Raw genomic sequence first — 21,800 nt, forward strand, 5'->3', positions numbered from 1 at the left:
GCAAAGCTGCTTAGCTGTGACCTGTCTCCACACTTCCTGTGCTACCTTGACAAGCTATGTAACTTCATCTGTACCTCGGGTTTCTTCCCCTGTAATATAATAATAATCCTGCCACTGATGATGATAATGATAATAAGTAGCAGCCTCACAGGACTATAGTGAAGCATATAAAGAGGTTAAAAGTAATTCCTGATTCCCAACAAGATGAAGCTTAGCTATGACTACAATATGCTGTTGTACTATTGTGTGGACTTTCATCTCTTTGTTACAAGGGTACCTGAGAAATATTTACAAAGAATTTTATAAAGTACAAATACTGAAAGGAACCTAAAGTGACAAAAAATAAAAAGCCATTCAAACATGAATAAAAAAAACTGGAATTCCTTTCCTAACATGTGACTGGCGGGGTGGGGTGGGGCTGGCCAGTGTGGTAGAGGAAGCGGGGCTAACTACGGCAATACTTTTGTTACACAGCTGTTTCTTCCAAATGACATAAGCGAAATGTAAACAGTTAGTGGGGACATTTGTCAAGTGTTTAGCAGGGTATGGGCTATAAAATAATGGAGCTGTTCAAGACCAATTCTGCATGATGAATTTTTTATTTTTAATCCAATTTATTACCATACAATTACATTTTCCAGAATCTTTATATTTCACAGAATTTCATCCACGATGTGAGGCTATGTTAAGAAGATTATTCAAGAGCTACCGACACCCTTTAAAGAATTTTCTGTGTCAGTCATGCTACTGACTTTGAATTTCATATCCCTGGAAACATGCTCAAAATGTGCAAAGTTTAAACCCAGACTTTGATATTTCTGCTTTGTCATGTGCTATCCTGGAGGGAAAGCACAATATTTTGAATGGGTTCCTTAATTTTCTAGCCTTTTTGATACAATCTAGACCCGCTTAGGTGCAAAGAACACTTGACTAAGGCCACAAGTTGTCCCCTGTGACCCACCTAGTTATTTCCATCTTTGCTTCAATTGTATAATTGGATGGGTTTCTAAATACCTCTAGTATCAGTACTTTTATCTTTGTCATTTTCATTTCTTTTAATCAAGTGAAGTCAAAGAGAATGGTCAAATAATAGTATTGATGCCAGCCCAACAACCCAGTGACTCTGCTGAAATTGAACTCTGAGCTAGAAGACAGAACCACAGTACAACAGCTTGACAAACTTCTGAGCTGCACATACAAAATGTGAATGGGAATGTCAACTTCTCAGGAGAACCTAGCAAAGCCTTGGAACAAATACAAGCATATAGCAAAGGAAAATCACAGACAGCTGTGCAATCCCTGTGTCCTTGGGCCCTCTGAGAGGGGGCTTCCTAGGCATCAAGGCTTTATGGAGTGGAGCCCCAGAAGACAGACAGGAGTTCACCAGTAAGTGCCCAGGATGCTTAATGGAGTGACCAGCATCACGCTGCCTATAGACTGACTTGCCTTGTAGACATACAACACTATCACGATGTAGGGGCTCACATAATGGCCTGAGCCGGTGATGCAATTAAACTGCCACTACAAGTTCCAGAGGAGCCAAAGGCAATTCGGTAGACATGGCCGATCCTGGCTTAGATTGATTTTGCCCCACCAGCTCAATGCAGTCACCAGAGACTGCAACGTGCTTATAGACAATGTTCAAAATATCATCAAACAGTACAATACTGTGTTTATAATCAACCGGCAAACTCATTAGCTAATGCACTGAATTTTGGTGATTGCGAATAGCCACTGAGTGCAGACCGTGGGCCAGGAGCCGGGTACAGCGCTCTCTGCCCATCATGTCTCGACAGCCCTCACAACCACCTCACAAGGGCGGTACTGTTACCAGCGCTGCTGTGCAGGCTGAGAAGCCAACGGAAAGGAACCTGCCTGAGGTCACTTAGCTGCCGACTTGGGGATGGTACATGCCAGCACTCAGTGGCTTCAGGGACCACCCTTCATCAGGAGACCAGGAAAGTCATCAGGAGGCACCCACACCCACAGACAGAATGCCTACCTGGCTAAGGGCTAGAAACTGTCCAATACGATTTACAGCCAGGTACAGATCTACCTGTTGTCATTGCGAATTTTTCTCTAAAATATGGTTCTCAGATATGACTGTGGTATGATATGATAAAGGCTAACAAATATTAACAAATAACTTTTTACACATAATTATTAGCAAAGAGTTTCACTGTGTCTGTTGACTCTGGAAAAAATTGGGGAGAAAATGGCAACAAGTCAAACTTTGGTAAACCTCTTGTTTTTTAAGTCACACAAAGTTCCCCCACTGCCAAACTCTTCTAAAAGTAGACATGAAAAATATCCATACATACAGATCATGGCAAATATATCAATTCTCAGTAGGTGATGGGGGAGTAACTGAGTCTGCCATAGGCTGTGCACTGTCTTTTAGCCACACTCCTTTCTATTCATGAACTATCAGACCTATTTCAAAACACCTGGACCATAGTTTCACTTTTTAAAATCAGTTATAGATGTTTACAGACCCCATAACTCTGATTTAATTTGCAGAACTGGTGATAGGCATGATTTGTCTAATTTGGAGTCCTTCATAAGATAAACCCAACCCAATTATGCCATTGTTTTGGTGAGAAAATAACTTCAGAGCACAGCTCCCAGAAATGCAGTGCAGGGGGAAAAGGGCACAGTCACTAACAGCAGAGTTCAAAGCCATTCCTGAGCTTGCTCCTGAGGCAGCGGCTCTCCTAAAAGGCTGCCTCAATAGGTTAAACAATAAAAAAGTAAACCACCAGCCCTGCAAGCCCCCCAGAGGCCACAGAGTGGCCAGCTTCCACTGGGGGATGAGGCCTCGCACGTTTTCCATGTGGGGCAGTCGAGAGAATGTCTGGCCTTTAAACAGATTCACTGTGAAACCTGTTGAGGGGCACGCTTCTTCCCCTCCTGAAGCTCCTTTCCATGTGGAAGGAAAGTGCTGATGTAATATTCCCACCTCTTTCCATCAGTATTCCCACCCATCAGTCAGGCCTTGAATGGCATTCTCAAAGTGTGGCCCTAGGGGTCTCCCAAGATCCTTCCAGGGGATCCAAAAAGGCAAAACTGTTTCCATAATATAATAACATTATTTTCTTTTTCCCTCTCAACTTCTCAAACATACAAAGTGGACTTTACCAGAGGCGTGGTGATGTGTGGCCCTTTCACAAAGTAAATGAAAAACAAGGCATAGGAAACCAGCTGTGTTCTATTAAGTCGGATACTAAGGAGATTCCTCAAATAAAAGCATAATGATTCTCTTCCCACAAATTTCATTTTTGCTTTTGAAAATAGTTATTTTTCATAAAAACTGGTATTTATGTTACATATGTAATGGGTTGAATATTTTTTAATGAGGAAAATAAATATTACATAATTTTCTCATGTTAATTTCTAGCATGCCAGACACTGGTAGATTTTAGCGCGTTATAAACATTCACAGGGCCTCACTAGTTTTGAAGAGTGTGAAAGAGTCCTGACACAAGAAGCCTGTGAACTGCTACCCAAGAGACGAGGGATGGATGAACTCACCCGCAGGCTGAATTCGGAAGAACAGCCTGGGCAGCTGGTACCCAGCCCTGGCCCGCACTCCTCCCACCTGGGAGTCACTGGCCCTTAGCAAACAGGCGTGGTGATCTCATTTTCCAAGTTGGGCATATGCAGATGCCCTGCAGCATTTGTGGGGGGAGTGTTCCTGCACAGCCCACAACTCAGAGAGCATGGGTGTACAATCCTGGGGTCTATACCAGCAACAGACCAGCCCACTCTTATGAGGACACGGTGAGGTCTTTCTTTCTGAACTGCTGGCTCTTCCGGCTTATATTTTACTTGGTTCAAAACATGGATCAGGGAGGAGAGGTCCCATCTATTGGGCCCCTTCAGAGACTTGCATTTAGAATACTATCTGGGGACCTTGAGAAATAATCAAAAAGGAATCCTGGGAAGAAAATGCTCATGGTGGTGATGGAGTGTGACCAGGGGAACCGGTGCCTTCCCAGGCCCTGCTTGCTCCTTAATGTGGTGGTTTGCAGCCTTGACTGTACAGTGTGGCTGGTTTTTATAGTCGGGCAGGTAGCTTTTAACATCAAGAGGCTTTAATTCCAAAACCACAGGGTATTTTGATCTTGACATGTGACCAGAACATATGCTGGTTATTCTCCAGGAAAGTGGCTGTCCACAGAGGTAGGGCCTAGAACAAAGGCAGTGGACCTTAAAAAAGCTGCAGGACACGGATCCTGGGAAAGAGGCAGGACACACAGTGAACTGGCCAGGGGATGAACAATTCTGCTGGGGGGCCTACTGCAGGCTGCCTCAGACAAAGTCTGAGCACCTCATACCTCCTGGAGGTGCCCAAGGGTCCCAGACCTGGACAAGCAGAGACAGCTGAGAACAGAGAAAAGAGACTAGCTCAACACCTCCTGCCTAAAGACTAGTGAGAACAATACTCGCTATTTTTTAAAGGCCAGTGAATTCAGGACCCCTATAAAGGTTCTCAGCTTAAATCAATGGCAGGTCCATAAGGCAATACCAGACTGGCCGCGCAAATCCTGTTCTGCATGCAGAGGCAAAGGAAGGCGCATCTTGGATTCTCCGAACTTGACCACAAGCTCACGGGGCAGCCTCCACCAGACTGGGCCAGTCTTCACAAATGAAAAAGAAATCTTCCCTTGAAAACGGCCTTCTTTGGCCAAAGCAAGACCACAGCAAGAGCAAGAGACTGAAAACACATCTCCCAAGACAGTGGGTCCCACAGCACCCACAGGACATGACCAAGCACACCGATGACGTGGCTGTTTTGTCTCCAGGACCCCGGGGAAAGCCATGGGAGGCGGTCTCAGCATGCTGGCTGCAAACCGACCTCATCCTGAGGGAGAGGCTCCCAGGGGAAGGTTAAATTTAGCACTTTGTATTTGCCTGGGGGAGGGGCTCCAAGGGTGCCTTCTGGGTTTCCCTTCAGAAAGCTGGCATTTGAGGTACTGCCACCTCCACATAAAGTTTAGGATATCGATGGTGGCGATCCCTGTCTTTTTCCTAGGTGCCTTTCCTTCTCATCCAGTATATCCAGTATCTTTAAGTCAGTCTTCATTTCTCCTTCGAACTCTGTGTTTAGTTCAAAAGTCACGGATGACAGGAGGCCGGGCCTGACTTGCGTTTGGGAAAGGCTCACCTGGGGAAGGTTTTCTCTGCACACTGGGAGTCCCTCCTCCAGAGATCAGGGGCTCTCTGTCAGAGTCCCTGGGCAATGCTTAAGGTCAAGCTTCAGGGTCACAATTTCCCCTGGGCTAAGTTTTCTAGGATCAGGACTGGTTAGCCTTCCAACTCTGTAGGCTGACAACTGCTATGATCATCTTGCATGCCCATCAGGCTTGAAGATTTTTTAGAAAGTAAAGCTATTGGTCTTCTAAAACTTCACAGGGCTGGGAGTGACAGATGCCCATTTGAGGGCGGCTGCTGCTCTTCAGGGAGGACACACAGTTGATGGTAAAGAGCATGAACGCAGCGGTTAATGGTCAATCCAAAGTCTCCATGGTCAGTGGGGCCCTGGTTCCCCACCCCCAGGCAGAGGGACCTACACCAGCAACACCGCCCCTGGCCTCTCCGCTGAGTCGGCACTGAACAGCTGGGCTGCAGAGTCCAGTCCCTTGTCATTTTTTCTGCTGGGAGGCAGCCTGCTTCTACAGTGCAGATGCCGTTACGCTGGAGGTGAGCTCACTGCAGCAGGATCCCTGGGTGAGAGCCTGGCCCTCATCCAGCATTGTAAAGATGGGAGATTAGCAGAGAGTTAATTCTGAGATTGAATTTATTTAAGCATTTAAATAAATTCTCCACCCTTGTCTTTGTCAGTGATAAAGGTTCTATTTGGTTCTCTATCTGCTAACTCTGTTGCCTTGTTTGTGCAGAACTTGGATGAATAAGAAGCACTCTATTAGGTTTTTAAAGACACTGAAATTACCTGTAAAATCTCAATATCACTGACTCCTCAAAAACAATAACTAAAAGATAAAAAAGGCCAGGTCAAATAACACCAACAGGAAGGCTGGTCACAGAGGGGCTGCCAGCAAACAACCGAGTCTCTTTAAGTGCTTGGGGTGCCCAAGTGCTGGGAACGGGAAGACATAGGCACATTGGCTTCCTGGGCAACAACAGTTCTGGGCCAAGACGGCCTGAGGTCAGGAAAAGCAGGGCAGCTTACAGAGATGCCAGCCACTCATCACTTATTTTCAGTCTCTTAATATCACCGCCAAGGTGGCCAGTGACAGAAACTGCCTTCTTCCGCAGCAGCCTGTGCTAGTTCTGGCTCAGTCTGTTAGAATTCCCCATTCATAAGGCCAAAGTTTACTCCCTGAAACTGAGTTCCTTCAGGCCGCCTTCGTCCCAAAGTCCAAATCCTTCTCCAGCCTGCCATCCTTCCAAATCTTGGATAGATAGATTTATCTTGTTTCCACTGCATCTAATCCAAGGAACTGGCTGTCACCAGGGAGATAAAACACTGTTCAAGCCCCTGTTGGCCACCTCCTAAAAGTGTGCCTTTGGGTGACTGAGCTAAGCCAGGCTTCCTTCAGCAATCAGTGAAAAGCATAATGACTGTGATGCCTGCCTACCTATCTCCAGGGACCGCCGATGCGAGGGTTACATGAGACAATGAGGATAAAGGGCTTGGCCATACACACAGCGAAGACTCCACAAATACTAGATTGAACTGCAAGGCAGCTTTCAGAAAGGCTCACGATTCTTGGAAACACACCACACAAGCCATACCTGAAAACATTAGGCAAAGGGAATGCACAACGAACAGTAAGGCCAAATCAGACAAGTTCTGAGACTTATTCAACAGGCCTGGGTGCACGGACACCTCCAGGAAGACACAAAGACCAACACACATACAAAAGCAATCTCAATCTCCACCTTGGTAGTAACTAGAAGAATACGAACTGAAACCAAAGAGAGACACCATTATGAAGTCCACTAGATCATTAAAGACTTTTAAACCTTGACTCTAACACATATACTAAAACTATGGGGAAAAAAAATAGGTACATGGTGCTGGTGAGCAGTTTGGAAAACACTCTTGGATTAGCTTGTAAAGACAAACATGTGCATGGTTTGTAATCCTACTCCTTGGTATATACCCCAGAGTAGACCAATAGCTTACCACCTGGGAGCTTGCTGGACATGCAGATTCTCAGGCACCACCACAGGTTTACTGAATCAGAAGCTCAGAGGGTGGGTCCAGAAGTCAACCTTACACAAGCTTTCGCGTGATTCTTAGACAGCTAAGGTGGGGAGCTGCAGCCCTGGAGTAAGCCTGGCCCTTATGCTTGTGGGCGTGTACAGGAATGTTCACGGCAACAAAGTTCTGAAGCCACACACACGAGCCTATCAGCAATAAATACATAAACTGTACTGCAATAACAGCATGAATTCCCTAGAGCTGTGAAAATGAGCAAATTATGCTACACAATTCAACAGAATGACTCTTACAGACAAAATGCTGAGCAGAAGCAAATTACAAAAAATACATTACAGATATACATATATATATATATATATACACAACATACACACATATGCATGGTATGTTTATGTGTTCATACATGATACATACATGCATTCATATAAGCACATCTCTCTATATATGTATATATATGGAAAATAGAGAGGTGATAAAACTACAGAAAAGCAATGAATAATTATTAGAAAATGAAGAGAGTGGTTACCTGCAGGAGGGACAAGGGGAACGAGAAGAGCACTCTGGGGACTTGTGAGGCACTGGCAATATTCTACCTCTTAATCTGACTGGTATTTACACTGACATGTTTCTCATACTTTAACTATGGTTTAGACTGTGCATATATAGTTTATACACTCCTCTACATGTACCACATTTTTCAGTAGGAAAACGTTTTTAAACAGGTTGAACTTCATACATATACAAGAGAAAACCAGATGCCAATCTGCCTTCATTTTTTTTTACCTGCATTTGAATAAATATCAAATCTAGGAACACAGGCTCTGACGTCAGACACCTGGCATTTAAGTTCTAGATCCATCACTTAACCAAATAACTTTGGGCACCTTCGTTTAAAGTATCTGTGCGTTGGTATCATGGGTAAAATGGTTTCTGTGAATTAAATGAGTTGATACATATAAAGTACTTTGGACAGTGTCTGGCACATATTAATTACTCAAAAATGATGTACTACTATTAAGATAGACAGAAACTAAGTTAAAAGCAACATTTCCTGCATCTAATGGTCAATAAATCATCAGCATGTACAAGAACAATGAATCTATCTTCAGCTCTGTTGTTACAGGCTCTGTGCTGGTATCAACCAATGTGATAACATTACCCTCAACCCTCTCCCCTTTACTGGGTCCTCATCAACATGTTAAAAGTATTCAGAGACTGAGTACCTTATGCTGGTTCCTGGCTAGTCTAAACACACCATGCACACGCTTGCATTCATACCAGAACATTAAAGAAATTAATCACAGAAGCAAAGAGACAGACCTAGAAGATACCAGAATAGTTCCTGTTTGATTACCTCTAATTCCCAAATCAAATCGCTGACAGAATAACACTCCATATATTAACCCCTTTCCCTATTGTACCAGCCTAGACAACATCTGTTAGAGTTCACGGAGGAATGTTAAAATATGTGCCGTTCAGTTGCAGCTTCCAAATGCAGTGTAAGGACCACTGGATGTAGTCCAGAGTTACAAGTTATCAGCACTTTTATTAATGATTTATATATATATATTATTCCAGGTATTCTTCATAACAACCTTAAGATAGATACTATTTACTAACCCCATTTGTAAAATGGGGATATTGAGGAATAGAAACATCAAGTATGCTGTCCAAATTCACACAACAAACAAGTGTCAGAGCCAGGGTACAAACAGGGTCCAGCTCAGAATCCCCAATCTTAACCATGGTGCCACTCGACCTCTCCAGGTAATGAAATCAATACAAGTGGAGCAGGACAAAAGAATAAGATCCAAAAATCTACGGAAATGTTAAACTTAATAAAGGAAGCATTGCAGCTCAGAAAAACATAAGTTTTATTCAAAAAATGACAGCCATTCATGTGTTACTCTGTGCATGTGTTTATATGTATAAAATTTGGAGGTTAGAGTAAGGCAAGATCCCTCACCTCATACTACATATAAAAATATATTTCAGATAAGTAAATTATCTTAATGTAAAAATATAAACAGATAAACACAATTTCATATATAGTATCAGGCTTGAAAAGACTGTGTTCAGAGGCAGATAATCTCAATTTACCTCTTGGTTCACCCACCAGAGTAGTATTCCGGAACACATCATACACATTTTTAAAACTTATTTAAATTTGGAGAACTAAGACTTCATAAAATAAGGAATTACAATTTTGACAAGATCCATTACACATACACAAATACTAGAAAAAGTAACCACACTGTTTTCAAAAGTGCTTTTTAGGCCATAAACATGGCTCTAAAATGGCCTTAAATAAGTGGGAGGAACAAAACTAAAACATGTATAATTCAGCTTCATTTACAAGGTACTCAACTATAAATCAATTTGTAAATTAAATCAATGGTTACGATATTTTCCCCAAATGTTCTAAGTATATTTCAAACAGAAAAGACAGAATTATACATGAAATTTAATGCCCCAAATGCAAACACTGTATGTAAATAATTACTTTTATGATAGAAAAACTATATGCAAAGGTGAAATATCAGTGAAATACAAATTATGCATCAATAAGCTAAGGCCACATAAAGAGTACAGTCTTTTTAAATACTGTAAAATAAAGTCCACACAGGGAAGAGAATAAACAATAGAGCTGCCTTGAAGCACACAAATCCTTGGAGGGCCATACGGAATCTGATTCCTTAGCCCTCAGCATTTTTATGGAATCCTCCACCTGGAATCTGGATCTACCTAACAATCACTGTAAAAGGAGGTAAAAGGCCCCTAGAAATAAAGATCTGGGGACAAGTATGGGACTCTACAGCCTTCACGACAACCTCTCAGACCTTCAACAACCTACACAAACAGGAAAGTGGGTCGACTGTACCCAAAGATGCACTGAACATAGCTGGAAAACTAGCAGCTATGGCATTATAACCCCTCAACTGTACCTTTTTAAAATTAAAAATAAACATGGGTGGAACCTTATGGAGAAGTGAGTCACTAGGAAGCTCAGAGAAAATATTAAGAATCATCACTGAAAAGATTAATATTATTAACACCCAAACTTTTTGCTTGAAGACTTCAAGTCAAAAAGACATTTACTCCTTTCCTCCATCCTCCTCCTGATAAAGAGAGGCTATAACTTAACTGAATTCCAAATGTCTCTGCCTTTGGGCTGAAATAATATTGCCAAATGACCAGAACTACAGAAGAAGAAAGACATTGAGTAGGAAACCCACAGAAGGAGTTCCGTGGCTTAATACCATAAACACAGAAGCAAATTTTAGCTTCAGTGTTAACAATTAGTCTGCTTTTTTATTTAAATCAATGTTCAACTTCTTTAACCTTCCAGATACTTTTATAATGTCCATGACTACTTCCTAATTTGACTATTAAAAATCATGACACACATATATGGACCATTCAACAAACTGAGTAGAAGATGCCAGACAAAAAAGGGAATATACTGTATGACTTCATAAAGTACAAGACCGGGAAAAATAATGCTGTTAGTAGTTAAGTAAATAGTTAGCTTTGGGGTATGGTTTAACTTGGAAGAGGGAGCTCCTGAGATGACGGCAATGCCACCTTGACCAGATGCTCATTCAACAGGATGTTCAATCTATGACCACTAGGCAGGCCACCCTCATGTATGTGCACTTTCCTGTATGCATTTGATTCTCTCATAAAGTGTGGTTGTGTGTGTGTATATGCATGTATGTGTGTGAAAATTTAGGGAATTTTGAATTCCCTGAAACATAATATGGGGGAGCAGGATGTTAGAACCCTATTTTGGAGATTTGAGCATGACACAGACTACCCTAGGTGGGTGCCAGAGGATCTGCAGAAGTCTCAATTTCTGGTGGCCAAAACACATTTTTATTTATTTTCTGGACCAGAAGACTATAAAGAATGAACTTCAGACTTTGAACCATTGTGTTAACCAATTAAGACAACAAAAGAAAAAATATATTAAAGTGGTCACAATCTCTAGTTCATTAAAGATGTTAAGCAGAGGGAGTGGATTATATCTCCTTTCAATTTAACAAAATTAATGTTTTTTAGTCATTCATTTCAGAGTTCACTTAAAACTCCCCCAAAACAGACATTTTGTTGGAGATTATAGTCAAGCCAAATGTATCCACTCTGTAACAATATGTCAAGTTACAAACAAAATAGTTCTAGGCTTTCCCTGCTGCAAATAAATCAAATGTCTATAGTCAGTCACTGCACAAAACATTCCCATCAACCTGCAGGGGGAGGCCCTTTCAGGATGTGGACGTAGATATCCTAAGGGACATTAAATAACTTCATTTCTGGGAGGAAAAAGTAATTCAAACTATTCAAATATGGGAAGTATGCCATCAAACATAACAGTATTTCAAAACTTAGCGATAGAATCTCTCGAATTTGTTTTCACAGAGAAGAACACTGAAAAAACAGTTTAAAAAAATGCACAGCCAGAGGATTTCTAGGCTCTTGGAAGTATTCTAAGCTCCAGGATTCACACACAAAATTATTATTTTGGGGGCACTTACCAGCACATTATCTGTTGACCAAGACAATTTGAAGAACACTATTAAACTGATAATGAATCATTTCCCTAAGATTTTTTCTTCTTTCTCTAAGAGAATGTTTTTTTAAAAGAGAGGGAATGGAGATCCTAACCAAGCATTACTTTTTACCTCACATGACAAAATAAATAAAAATATCTAAGGTCAAAATGATGCAGAGACTGTAACTCAAAAGTTAACTGCTTAAAAAAAATCTTATCAACTCAGTAGAGAGGAATTAAAATTAAAATTCCTCTCTCATGTGCTAGTCATTCTCTGAGTACTGTATCAGAAAGTTCCCAGCCTAGGAAGGGAGAAAACCATGTGCTTTATAATCAGGCTCAGTTCAAGGACAGGTGCAGTTTGCTCTAGATTCTCTTAACTCCCCAGACTGAGTTCCCCTTTTCTCATCTGTAGAATGGGAATAAACCACCTATCCCAGAGGGTTAGAGAAATAATTAACTCAGACTATATATTACTTTCCTTTCTTTAAATGAAAAATATTTTATTTTTAAGGTTTAGTACCACCAGACATTAGTTAAAAAAAAAAAAGATTTTAAGAGGTGTCAGCAAATATCTAAAGTGCCAATGATTTTTTCTGGTGTCTGTGCTCTTCTAAGTTATATGAATGATCGACTGAAAATTGCTGAAAATAAACTCAATTGTGGTATGTCTTAGAACTGCATATATGGAAAAAAACATAGCGGGCGATCCTTAGAACCCTTACTGAAAGCGTTAATACAAAAAGCTCAACACTTAATGCAACAGAAGAAAACTGAATAAACTCAAAATTTATTTTAATAATGAGGAAAAAAATAGTCATTTCACACTTCTAGTTCCAGTAATTTCTGAACTAATAAAAATTCCAAATTTTGCCCCCTTAATTAACAATTTTTTTTACTAATTCCTGAATTCACCAAAACATTAAATACTGTATTTGTATGATGACAGGGATCTTAGTATAAATGTTCTGAATTATGAAGGTTGAGTACAAAATTTCTCTAATTCACATCAAACCCAATATTAAAACTATAAAACTATAATATATAGTTGTACATAAGTATAGTATGGTCAAGTAAATTTTTCAAATCAATAAAAAAGCAATATTAAATTCACAATCCACAAAAGTATGTGAGTACATTGTTACTCCACTATTTATTTACTTTTATTATAGGTAGGTATATTTTGTAAAAGAAAATGTAAGAAATAGATCATGGATCAAGCACTTCTCCAAGTTACTCTGTTATGAACACCAGATTATATTTATGATAGCTCTTCCTCTCAAATAGCTCAAGCTGTTTTGAAAGCATACATAACTCATTCTCCCAATGCTACCTGGGAAAAAAAAGTTAAATAGTTTACTTAATGTAGGCAATAGACCAGAACAGCAGATTCCTATACTAAATGTTCTTCCATATCTTCCACAGACAGGTGAAGTCCACTTTAGACTAGATTTTCACCACTGGAACAAATGAAAAACTAAATATTCAGTCTGTCAAGGTAATATAAGAACTATCATAATAGTTAAACCAACTAGTATAATCTCTCAGTCACGAATGACTCAGCACAGTGGGGTCATTCCATGCCACAACATGGAAACTTATCTTTTATTTAACTACCTATTAATTCAGCCAGTCTTCCCTTGGACTTCCTTACAGTTCAGCCTGCTACAAGTTGTTCTCTTCAGGATGTTCCTCCAACTTTAGAATGTTCTAGTGTCAGGTCATTTCATCTTATTTCCACTCTGCTTGATTTCCTATCTTCAGTTCTAGTGCCTATCTGCGGCCCATTCCTTCTCATTTGGAAGCCCTGACATCCCACTCATTATTTTGGCTGTCCTTCCCTAAAGCTTTTCTAAGTACATGGTGATACCAAAAACACTGGATGCCTTCTCTGATTCAGAACTAAAACTTAAAGTGTTTTATTCCACACATTGGGGGTTGAGAAATTTGACTTTGTTACACATAATTTATTAAATCAGTTCCTACTGATGGACCCTCAGAGATCAACTAATCCAATCTTTCATAATTAAAGGAATGTTTCAGTGCATATCTTTATATATGTATATGCATCATGTTAACATCAAGAATACAGAAATATCTGTAGAAAAATAACTAGAGAAGGACTTGCTAGGACAAAGAATATATTTTTAATGCTGACCCATATCACTCAATTAAATAGTGCCTATGGAGGTTATCATCTCTCAAAGAAACATAAAAATGTTTCTTTCAATAGGTAAAGGAAAGATTTTTATTCTTAGTTATATTACACTTCCCTTCCTTTATGCCTAACCCCCTCCAAAAAAAACAGTTTACTTTTGGTGGAAAAAGCACCGGAGGCAATGAAAAAAAAAAACTTTAAAAGTCAAGCATATAAATAATACAGATGACTTCTGACCTATCATGTTAATAACCCTCAAAAATGACTTTCTACCACTCTGCGTACGTGAAAATCTTTGCACGTCAGGTTACAAGTTAACCCAAAATTCTTTGAAAAGCAGTCATATTTGGGATATTTTTAAGCAGCCCCAAGAGTCACACAACTGGAACACCCCTTAGAGAGCAACTAACTGAACCAGGCCTAAGATCTTACTATTGAGGAAAATAAAGTCACAGGAGTTTAAGAGAATAAACGACATCTGGATCAGATTAGAATCCCAGGCTTCCTGCCCTTGACAGGAGGCTCTTGCCCTTGACTCCTAGCTCTTGTCCTTGGCACTATGTAAGGGCTGGTCATTTGCATAGAACAAATTTATTTATACTCCCGGTAGCCAAACCACCTTGGATGACACACAGACAGTTATCAATAAACTGTCGATTGACACCTCATGCCACACTGTGGGTAATGGTGCAGGGGACACACATATAGACAGCAGACCTCAACACATGTGGGTGTACATTTGCAACCCAAAGGCCTGGCTGCTGTATGAACACTCGAAAGCTCAGACAAGAAGTGCACAGAGTACTGAAGAGGTTGACAATGAAGAGCTGAACAGTATTTATGTGTAACCTAAATTTTCCTTTTAAAAACTATTTATAACACAAATTGTAATCTTTAAATTCAAATCTTTTCAAAGGCCGCATTTAGCTCCTGCCTGCACCTTCTTCTGGCTACTTTAAAAACATCCCTCTATAAACATAGAAGATAGGGTTCTAAAACACTTATCTACATATGCTCTTCCCTGACATGAATAGGGCTGTTTAATTAAAACGTATCTACATTTACGTAAATACACAAAGACTAGCACCTGCTCAAATTAACTGATATAATTTGCTGAAAAACTGAAATGTAAGTTTTTAGTAGGATAAAACAGAAATGTGAGGCAACATGATTTGTAGGTTCAAATTATGTTTCAACTTAGTTAACCCAACTTGAAAATACTTATATTCCTAAAAAGTATACTAATGGCAGATATGAAATATTTACTCAAATGACAAAATCCAAATTCCTAATCTATTATATGTTTTAAGTGGCTGGTAAAATTTACCACCAGTCCAATCAGGGTTTGAACTTAATTACTTTCTGTATTTGAGCCAAAAGAACAAATTAGAAATCATGTTAACTTGGGCAAAACGGTAGAGTGTATACAAAAACACCACACTTCTTAAATAACTATTTAGAGTTTTCTTTAAAAAAAAAAAATCTCTCTTCTAACTTCAGAATAACCCTTTGAAAACAGGATGGGGATTTGACTGATTTAGGATTTTTTTTAAAAGGGATTTTAAAGCAAGATTAACTGTTGCTTTAAGTCTTGACATTTCCAGATTAATAACCTAAGGCTTAATGAGGCACAACAGATGTAAGAATTGAGATTTCTAATTAAAGAGGAAATTAAGGACAGTTTGGTGTAATACCCTGTCACAAAAAATAATCTGTTCCAAGAAAACTTTTGTCTCTACAAGTAAAGAATACAAACTATTTAAGAAGAATTTCTTCTAAAAAAACTCAGTGCAAACTTTACAAAGAGGTCTGGGCAGACTTCAATGAATGTAGAAAGTCAAAAAAGTACAGTTTGCACGTAAACTCAAACTTGCAATTGAGGCAGAGAAAAATGTTATATATCATGTTTTTTAAATGTTCCGACAAAGATATTTTAGTGAACACAAATTATTATATTTCAAATCACATCTAGTATCTAGTATATTTTCAATGCATCATCTATTAGTAATGACCACATGCCACAAGATAAGAAAAAGCCAGAGATACTCATAACCAGAGCCACAAAATACAATAAACTCTGAACACCAGCTCTGGTAATTCTCCCTACTGCCACAAGAACTTGTTGCAAAGACACATGAATATCATCAAACAGATACTGAGAATAGGTATGTTTTATACTTAAAATGATTATTGCACCCTATATTTTCCTCATCTGAAAATGAAGCTTCTTTTTACAAACATGTTTCATGTATTGAATGATAATCTCTTCAAAGTCAAAGGTGAAAAATTACATATGGTTTCTGCATCTCTTTTCAAATATTCTCATCCAGGATTGCAAGGAAGCAGGACCTGTGTGATAAGACTAAGAGTCTAGACTAAAGAAGCTGAACATTAAGGTGATGTCCTTGATGCCTCATAATCTCTGCAAGCGTACTTAAATCAGAACAATGGAGCTATGCAGTTAAAATATTCACTAGAAAAACAAGACAGGTTTCTAATCTATTTGTTACTGGGGAGGTAGTAAAAGTAAAATTTATAATTTTTTCGTGATGATAAATCCGCTTAAGAATTTGAAAGTCATTAGCATAACTTAAAAGGAAAGCTTGTCATAACTGTGTTATCCTTTGATCAGAGAAGTTTAATGCTCAAACTCTTGCTCTTCTGTTTTTAGTGTAAAGGACAATGCTAACACCTCAATTTAAAATTTGGAAGAACAAAGAAAATCTTACAGCTAAATATCGTAACATCCAAAATTGACTAGAATTATGAAAATCCAGATAACAGAATAACTAAACAAAGAATCTCTCAAAGTAAAAAAAGCTGTTCAAAGTCAAAGAAAGAACACTTCAATTAACAACAAAGGTACAAAGTCCATTTGAGTATTCAGGTCTTTGAGTGGTATGATAAAACTAGGTTGCTCTCTATCTACTCTAATAACCTACTCATTCTCTTTTCTAAAACTCTTGGCTCCTGAGTCGGGCCTTAAAAAAAAACAAAAAAAAACCCTAGACTTTCAATAGCAGATGACTGCAGAGGGGCCATTTTCACCTTGCAGATAGATCTTTGTTACTCTGGTGTGTAAAGCACACCATTAGCACAAAGTCATTTCTAATCTCAGTTGTGAGATCCACATGGTGCACTTAACCCTAAAACTCATGTTGCATCAACTGCTCGGCTTCCATTCCTAAATGACCTTGCAAATCATTCAATGTTATTGTTTGACTTGCACCCAAACTTGATGACAAAGTTATAATTTCCCCTTTCATGAAGGTTTATAATAGTATAATAACACTATAAAAGAAACCGAAAAAGAATACAGAGTGGAAAAGATAAGCACATTATTAGCTATTTTTTTAATGCTTAAGGAAACAAAAAAAAAAAGAAAATGACCTATAAAATTCAGAGCTGACTTCAAGGCAAATGACTAAAAGAGGAAACGAGGTTGCTTCAGTGGCACCACACTTAGTCCCTTGGTATTAATGACCAAAAATGTCTTCTCTAACTGGCTTCACTGAGCAGTATTCAATTAAACTTACTTTCAGATGGAAAAGTTAGGGAACATGCCATCTGCCGCTGAGCTCACACTCTGAGGATTTATTACAACTTTGTTTGTAAATGAGGCCACTCAATGATGCCCCCCAAAATATTTTTAAATGATTTTTTGATCTATAACATCGTCTTTTTAAATATATATATATATATATCTGTTGCCCGCAAAATTAAGCTTATCTTGCAGTTCCCTTCACTTCAAAGACTTAAGTCGCACTTTTTTCTTGCTTCACCCTCGTTCAAACCTCTTCAATAAACCCCATTTTAAAAGAAGAAACAATAAGGAGTGACAGGAGGAGAAAGACTGAGGAAAGTGCACTCCAAGAATAAAGGAAGAATAAAGGGTGGTTTTATAACAGGAGGTACTTTTGTTAGCAAGTGACTGACAGGTCTCCTCCCCCAAGTTAGGAGAAATTCCATCCACTTCCCAAAACTGCAGAGGCCAAAAATGTCTAGTCTAATAGTTTTGAGACCCTAGAGTCAGGAGAGCCGAGAAGGGTGGACTGGCGAGTGGGGGAAGGGAAGAAAGACCAGCAGGAGACCAAAGAACAAAAGGAGAAACCCACAAAAGGAAAAAGGAAAGCCGGGACCCGGCAGCCGGGGAAGCAGAGGGAGCGAGAGGCCGGGAGGTGGGAGAGCACGCCCCGGGGAGGGGGTGGAGGGGGGGAGAGCGCGGAGCCGAGCCGGGCAGGGCCGGGCGCGCCGCTCCACCGCGCACCATGGACAGGGCTCGGCGCGGCCGCGGCCCGAGCCCTCCGCAGGGCGCCGTCCTCTCCGCCTCACGGCCGGGGCGCGCCCAGCCTTGACCCCTAAGAACCCGGAGGGGGGCCGTACGCACCGTCGGTTCCTTCTCGGGCCATCCCCCCAGCCCCCCGCTCAGCTGCACTTCCGAGCCGCACCCGCACTTTTCCGAGCTGCTGCCGGCAGTGCGCAGGGAGCCTCTCGGGCAGATTTGCCCGGACACCCTGAGCCGCAAGGAGGGCGGATACGCCCCTCTCCTGCACTCCTGCGGGCCCCTCCGCCCGTGGGGGCGCCCTGGGGACCCCGCCTCGCCCCCACCCGGCGAAGCGGGGTCGCGGTGGAGGCGCGCGGAGCCGCCTCCCGGGCGGGCTGCGGGACTGGAGGGGCCTCGGGGCGTCCTCGGGCGGCGGGAAAGTTGGGCGGTGGGGCGGCGAGGAGTGGCGGGGGCGCCTGCGACCTGCGGCGAGCAGGTGCTTCCTGCCGCGGAGTAGCCTCCGGTGCGGATTCCGGTAAAGCCTGGCGCTCTCCCGAAAGCAGGAAAAGTGCGGAGGCTCCTGGCGAAAACAAGTGGCCGGCCGAAGGGAGAGGAATAACAGCCGAGTAGCGGAACTTCTCCCCGCGCCGGGATAGGGGCGCGCCGGGCCGGGGGCTGTGGGAGGCAGCGCCGAGCCACACAGGCTCGTCGGGAGGCAGGGGGGTGAGGCTTTCCTCCAGGAGGGACCCACACAGTACACTGTGAAGGTGAAGGGAACAGCAATAAGAGGCAACTCTGGGCGGGGTAAAGACAATAGGACCGTGGAGCCCTCGGGCAGCGGGAGGCGCGCGGGTGCCCTGGTGGGTGGGGAGGCAAGTCCCGTAACTAAGACACCAGAGTGAGATTTCCTACTGCAAACTCGCAACCCATCCCTGCAGAAATACACAAACAAAAAAATGGAGCAAAGTGCAAAGCGAGGGGCGCGGAGCGTAGAAAATTGCGAACCCGAGGCGCTATCCTGCCTCATCCTTCTGCCGCCTGGAGACACCCCCGCGGGTCGTCCGGTCCCCGAAAAAGAAAAGAGACAGCCGGCGATCGGCTCCTTCGGGACCGGCCGGGAAGGCGCGGGAGCCCCGCTGGCCCCGGCGGCTCTGCCCCTGAGCACGGCCAGAGCCTCGTGCCTGCGCAGCTTCGGCCGCGCGGTGCGGCACCTCCCTTCCCGGGTGCGCAGCCTGGCCCCGCAGCGGCGCGGGGAACAAAGGGACCCGGCGCCGCCCGCCCCGCCCCGCCCGCGGCCCGGCCCGACGAGCCCGCCGCGTACCTGAAGCAGGGCCGCCAGCAGCGGCAGGAGGGTCCGCGGCGCTCCCAGTGTCCGGCACATGGAGGCGGAGAGGGCCGAGCGAGGAGCCGGCGGCGGCGGCACCAGCAGCGGCGCGGGGAGACGGCTCGCGGCAGTTCCCACCCCTTCCCTCCCCTCCCACCCCACCCCCTTCTCCGCGGCTCCGCGCTCCCCGCCAATGGAGAGCCAGCTGGTGACAAATAGCGGGCCGCGGAGTCCGCGGGACTCGAACCAGGAGTAATAAAACAGACCGGAGCCTGGAGGAGCTGCGGGGGGCGGGGGAGGCAGGGCGCGCGCAAGTGTGAGCGCGTGAGTGTGAGCGTGAGCCTGTGTGTGGGCGGCGCGGCTCCGGCCCACAAGGCAGCGGAGGCCGGGAGGGACGCGGGCGGCTGGGGCCGGGGCCGGCGGAGGATGCGGAGGTGGGAGCGGAGCGCCGGCGCCGGCGCTCCCCGGAGCTTCGCCACGCGGGGGTTCGGGCCCGCTCCGGGCTGCCTGCGGGGCTCTCCAGGGCCGCGCGATGCGACCAGGACGCCGGGGAGAGCGCCGCGCGGAGGGCGCCCGCAGAGGGCACGGGACCTCCGCCCCGCGTCTGCGCCGCGCGCGGGCCGAGGTCCGCCTCTTAGCCGTCCCTCCCGGGCCCCCGAAGAGTTGCGGACTGTTCTCCGACCTCGGCCGAGCGGGCAGGAGCCCAGGGGCCGCCGCGGCCGCTCCCACGGCTCCGTCCGCGCTGCCCGAGAGCCGGTACCCGCCCGCCGGCCCTCGCCCGGCGCCGCTCCCTCGCGCGCGCCGCCCCCGCACCCGCCGCCGCCCGCGCGCTCCGTTCGGCCTCCGCGAGCGCGACCCGGGCGAGCCACCGCCGCCGCTCTCCCCGCGCCCGCCGCACGCGCTGCCCGGCCGCGCGGCCCGCTCTCCTCCTCCCCCCGCTGCCGCCGCCGCCGCCGCCGCCGCCGCCGCCGCCCTCGCACCGCCTCTCGCCGCCGCCGAGCTCCCCCGCCCGCGTCGTGGCCAATCGGAGGCCACCAAGCTGCGGCGGCGGCCGGCCGGATCCGCGGCAGCCGCCCGCCCCGCCCCGCCCTGCCGGAGCGCCCCGATTTTGCTGCAGCCCGCGGGGGGTCGCCGGAGGGCAGCCCGGGGCGTGCAGAGCACCGCCCAGCGGACGGAGGGGCTGTGGGAAATTAACTTGCGCGATAACTTGATCGGTGGCAGGTTCATCTCTGGGCCGCTCCGGGGAATCTGAGACTAGGACGGGGGGGACACCTCCGGGTGGCCTGCCGCACGCTGCCCTTTCCGTGCGGTCGTTCTCTCAGAGAGATTGCATTCTCCTGGGCAGGGGCAGACCACAAACGCGCGCCGCGGTGGGGCCCGTCCCGGCCATTGTCCGCGGCGCAGGCTCAGCCACCTGCGGACCGAGCGGGCAGAGCCGGGCTCTCACCTCGCCGCCTCGGCGGGTGCGCCGGAATAGTCTAAGTTTGCGTGCTCTTGGGTTTTCTTTTGTTCCCCTGGGGCTTGGAGAGCGCGTGTAATTTTATTTATCTCCCGTTTTGCATTTCTGCTCGTTAGTGGTACCGTTCACATTTTTTAGAAGTTTCGGGGACTTTGACTTCTCTACAGCACCCCCAACAACCGCCATAGTAACAAAAAAAAGGGGGTGGGGAATGGGAAGGGAAAGAAAAACACGGGGAAACGACCTAAAAGCCAGAATTCGCCATGAAAATAGGATTATCTAAAAGATAAAATGACTGATAAAGAGTTTGCACCAAGTAAAGGATTTTTGCTTCTTCCTTTTAAGGCGTGAACTGGGAACACAAAAAGTGAGAGACTTCACAAGTTTGGGTCACAAGAATTTGTAGAACGGAGGGGGTTGAGGAACAATTGACTTTGGTAAATTAATAAATTTTTTCCAGATTTTTTTTTTTAAGTTTTACAGGCAAGTAAAAATATTGATTTTTATCTAAGCATATAAATATTTTGGAGGTCGTCGACCTTCGTTGCAGTTAGTGAACATGACTTCTGCGTTGGGTAACTGAAGTATTAATATTATTTGAATTTGAGTTTCAGGGTTGATCATTTAAGAACTTGATGAATCTCTAACAGTTAAGCACTAATAACTTTGACATAAGCAATGCAGCTTTTAATTATGTACGATTGCAGACTAGGCTTTAAATTTTTAATATTCATAGGGAAGCTTACTCAATTTTAATTAAAACATAATATTGTAGGCCATTTTTTTAATGAAACTAAAAAACTTTTTCCTGGATTTTCTTCTCAAAATAAAGATAATGTTAATTAAATTTA

The 21,800-nt window shown here is 43.9% G+C and overlaps 1 protein-coding gene across 1 annotated transcript in view; it reads right to left on the reverse strand.

Moving 5' to 3' along the window:
* CDH2 (cadherin 2) overlaps window positions 1–21,339 on the reverse strand; it is a 199,542-nt gene extending 178,203 nt beyond the window's left edge. The window contains exon 1 of the mRNA XM_037025358.2: window positions 19,488–21,339. Within this exon, the coding sequence (XP_036881253.2) occupies window positions 19,488–20,717 (1,230 nt within the window). The 5' untranslated portion in view covers window positions 20,718–21,339. The remainder of the gene's footprint in view (window positions 1–19,487) is intronic.
* Window positions 21,340–21,800: the final 461 nt, after the last annotated feature.

Source organism: Manis javanica, chromosome 9 (genome assembly GCF_040802235.1).
Source record: "Manis javanica isolate MJ-LG chromosome 9, MJ_LKY, whole genome shotgun sequence".
Classification (NCBI taxonomy): Eukaryota; Metazoa; Chordata; class Mammalia; order Pholidota; family Manidae; genus Manis; species Manis javanica.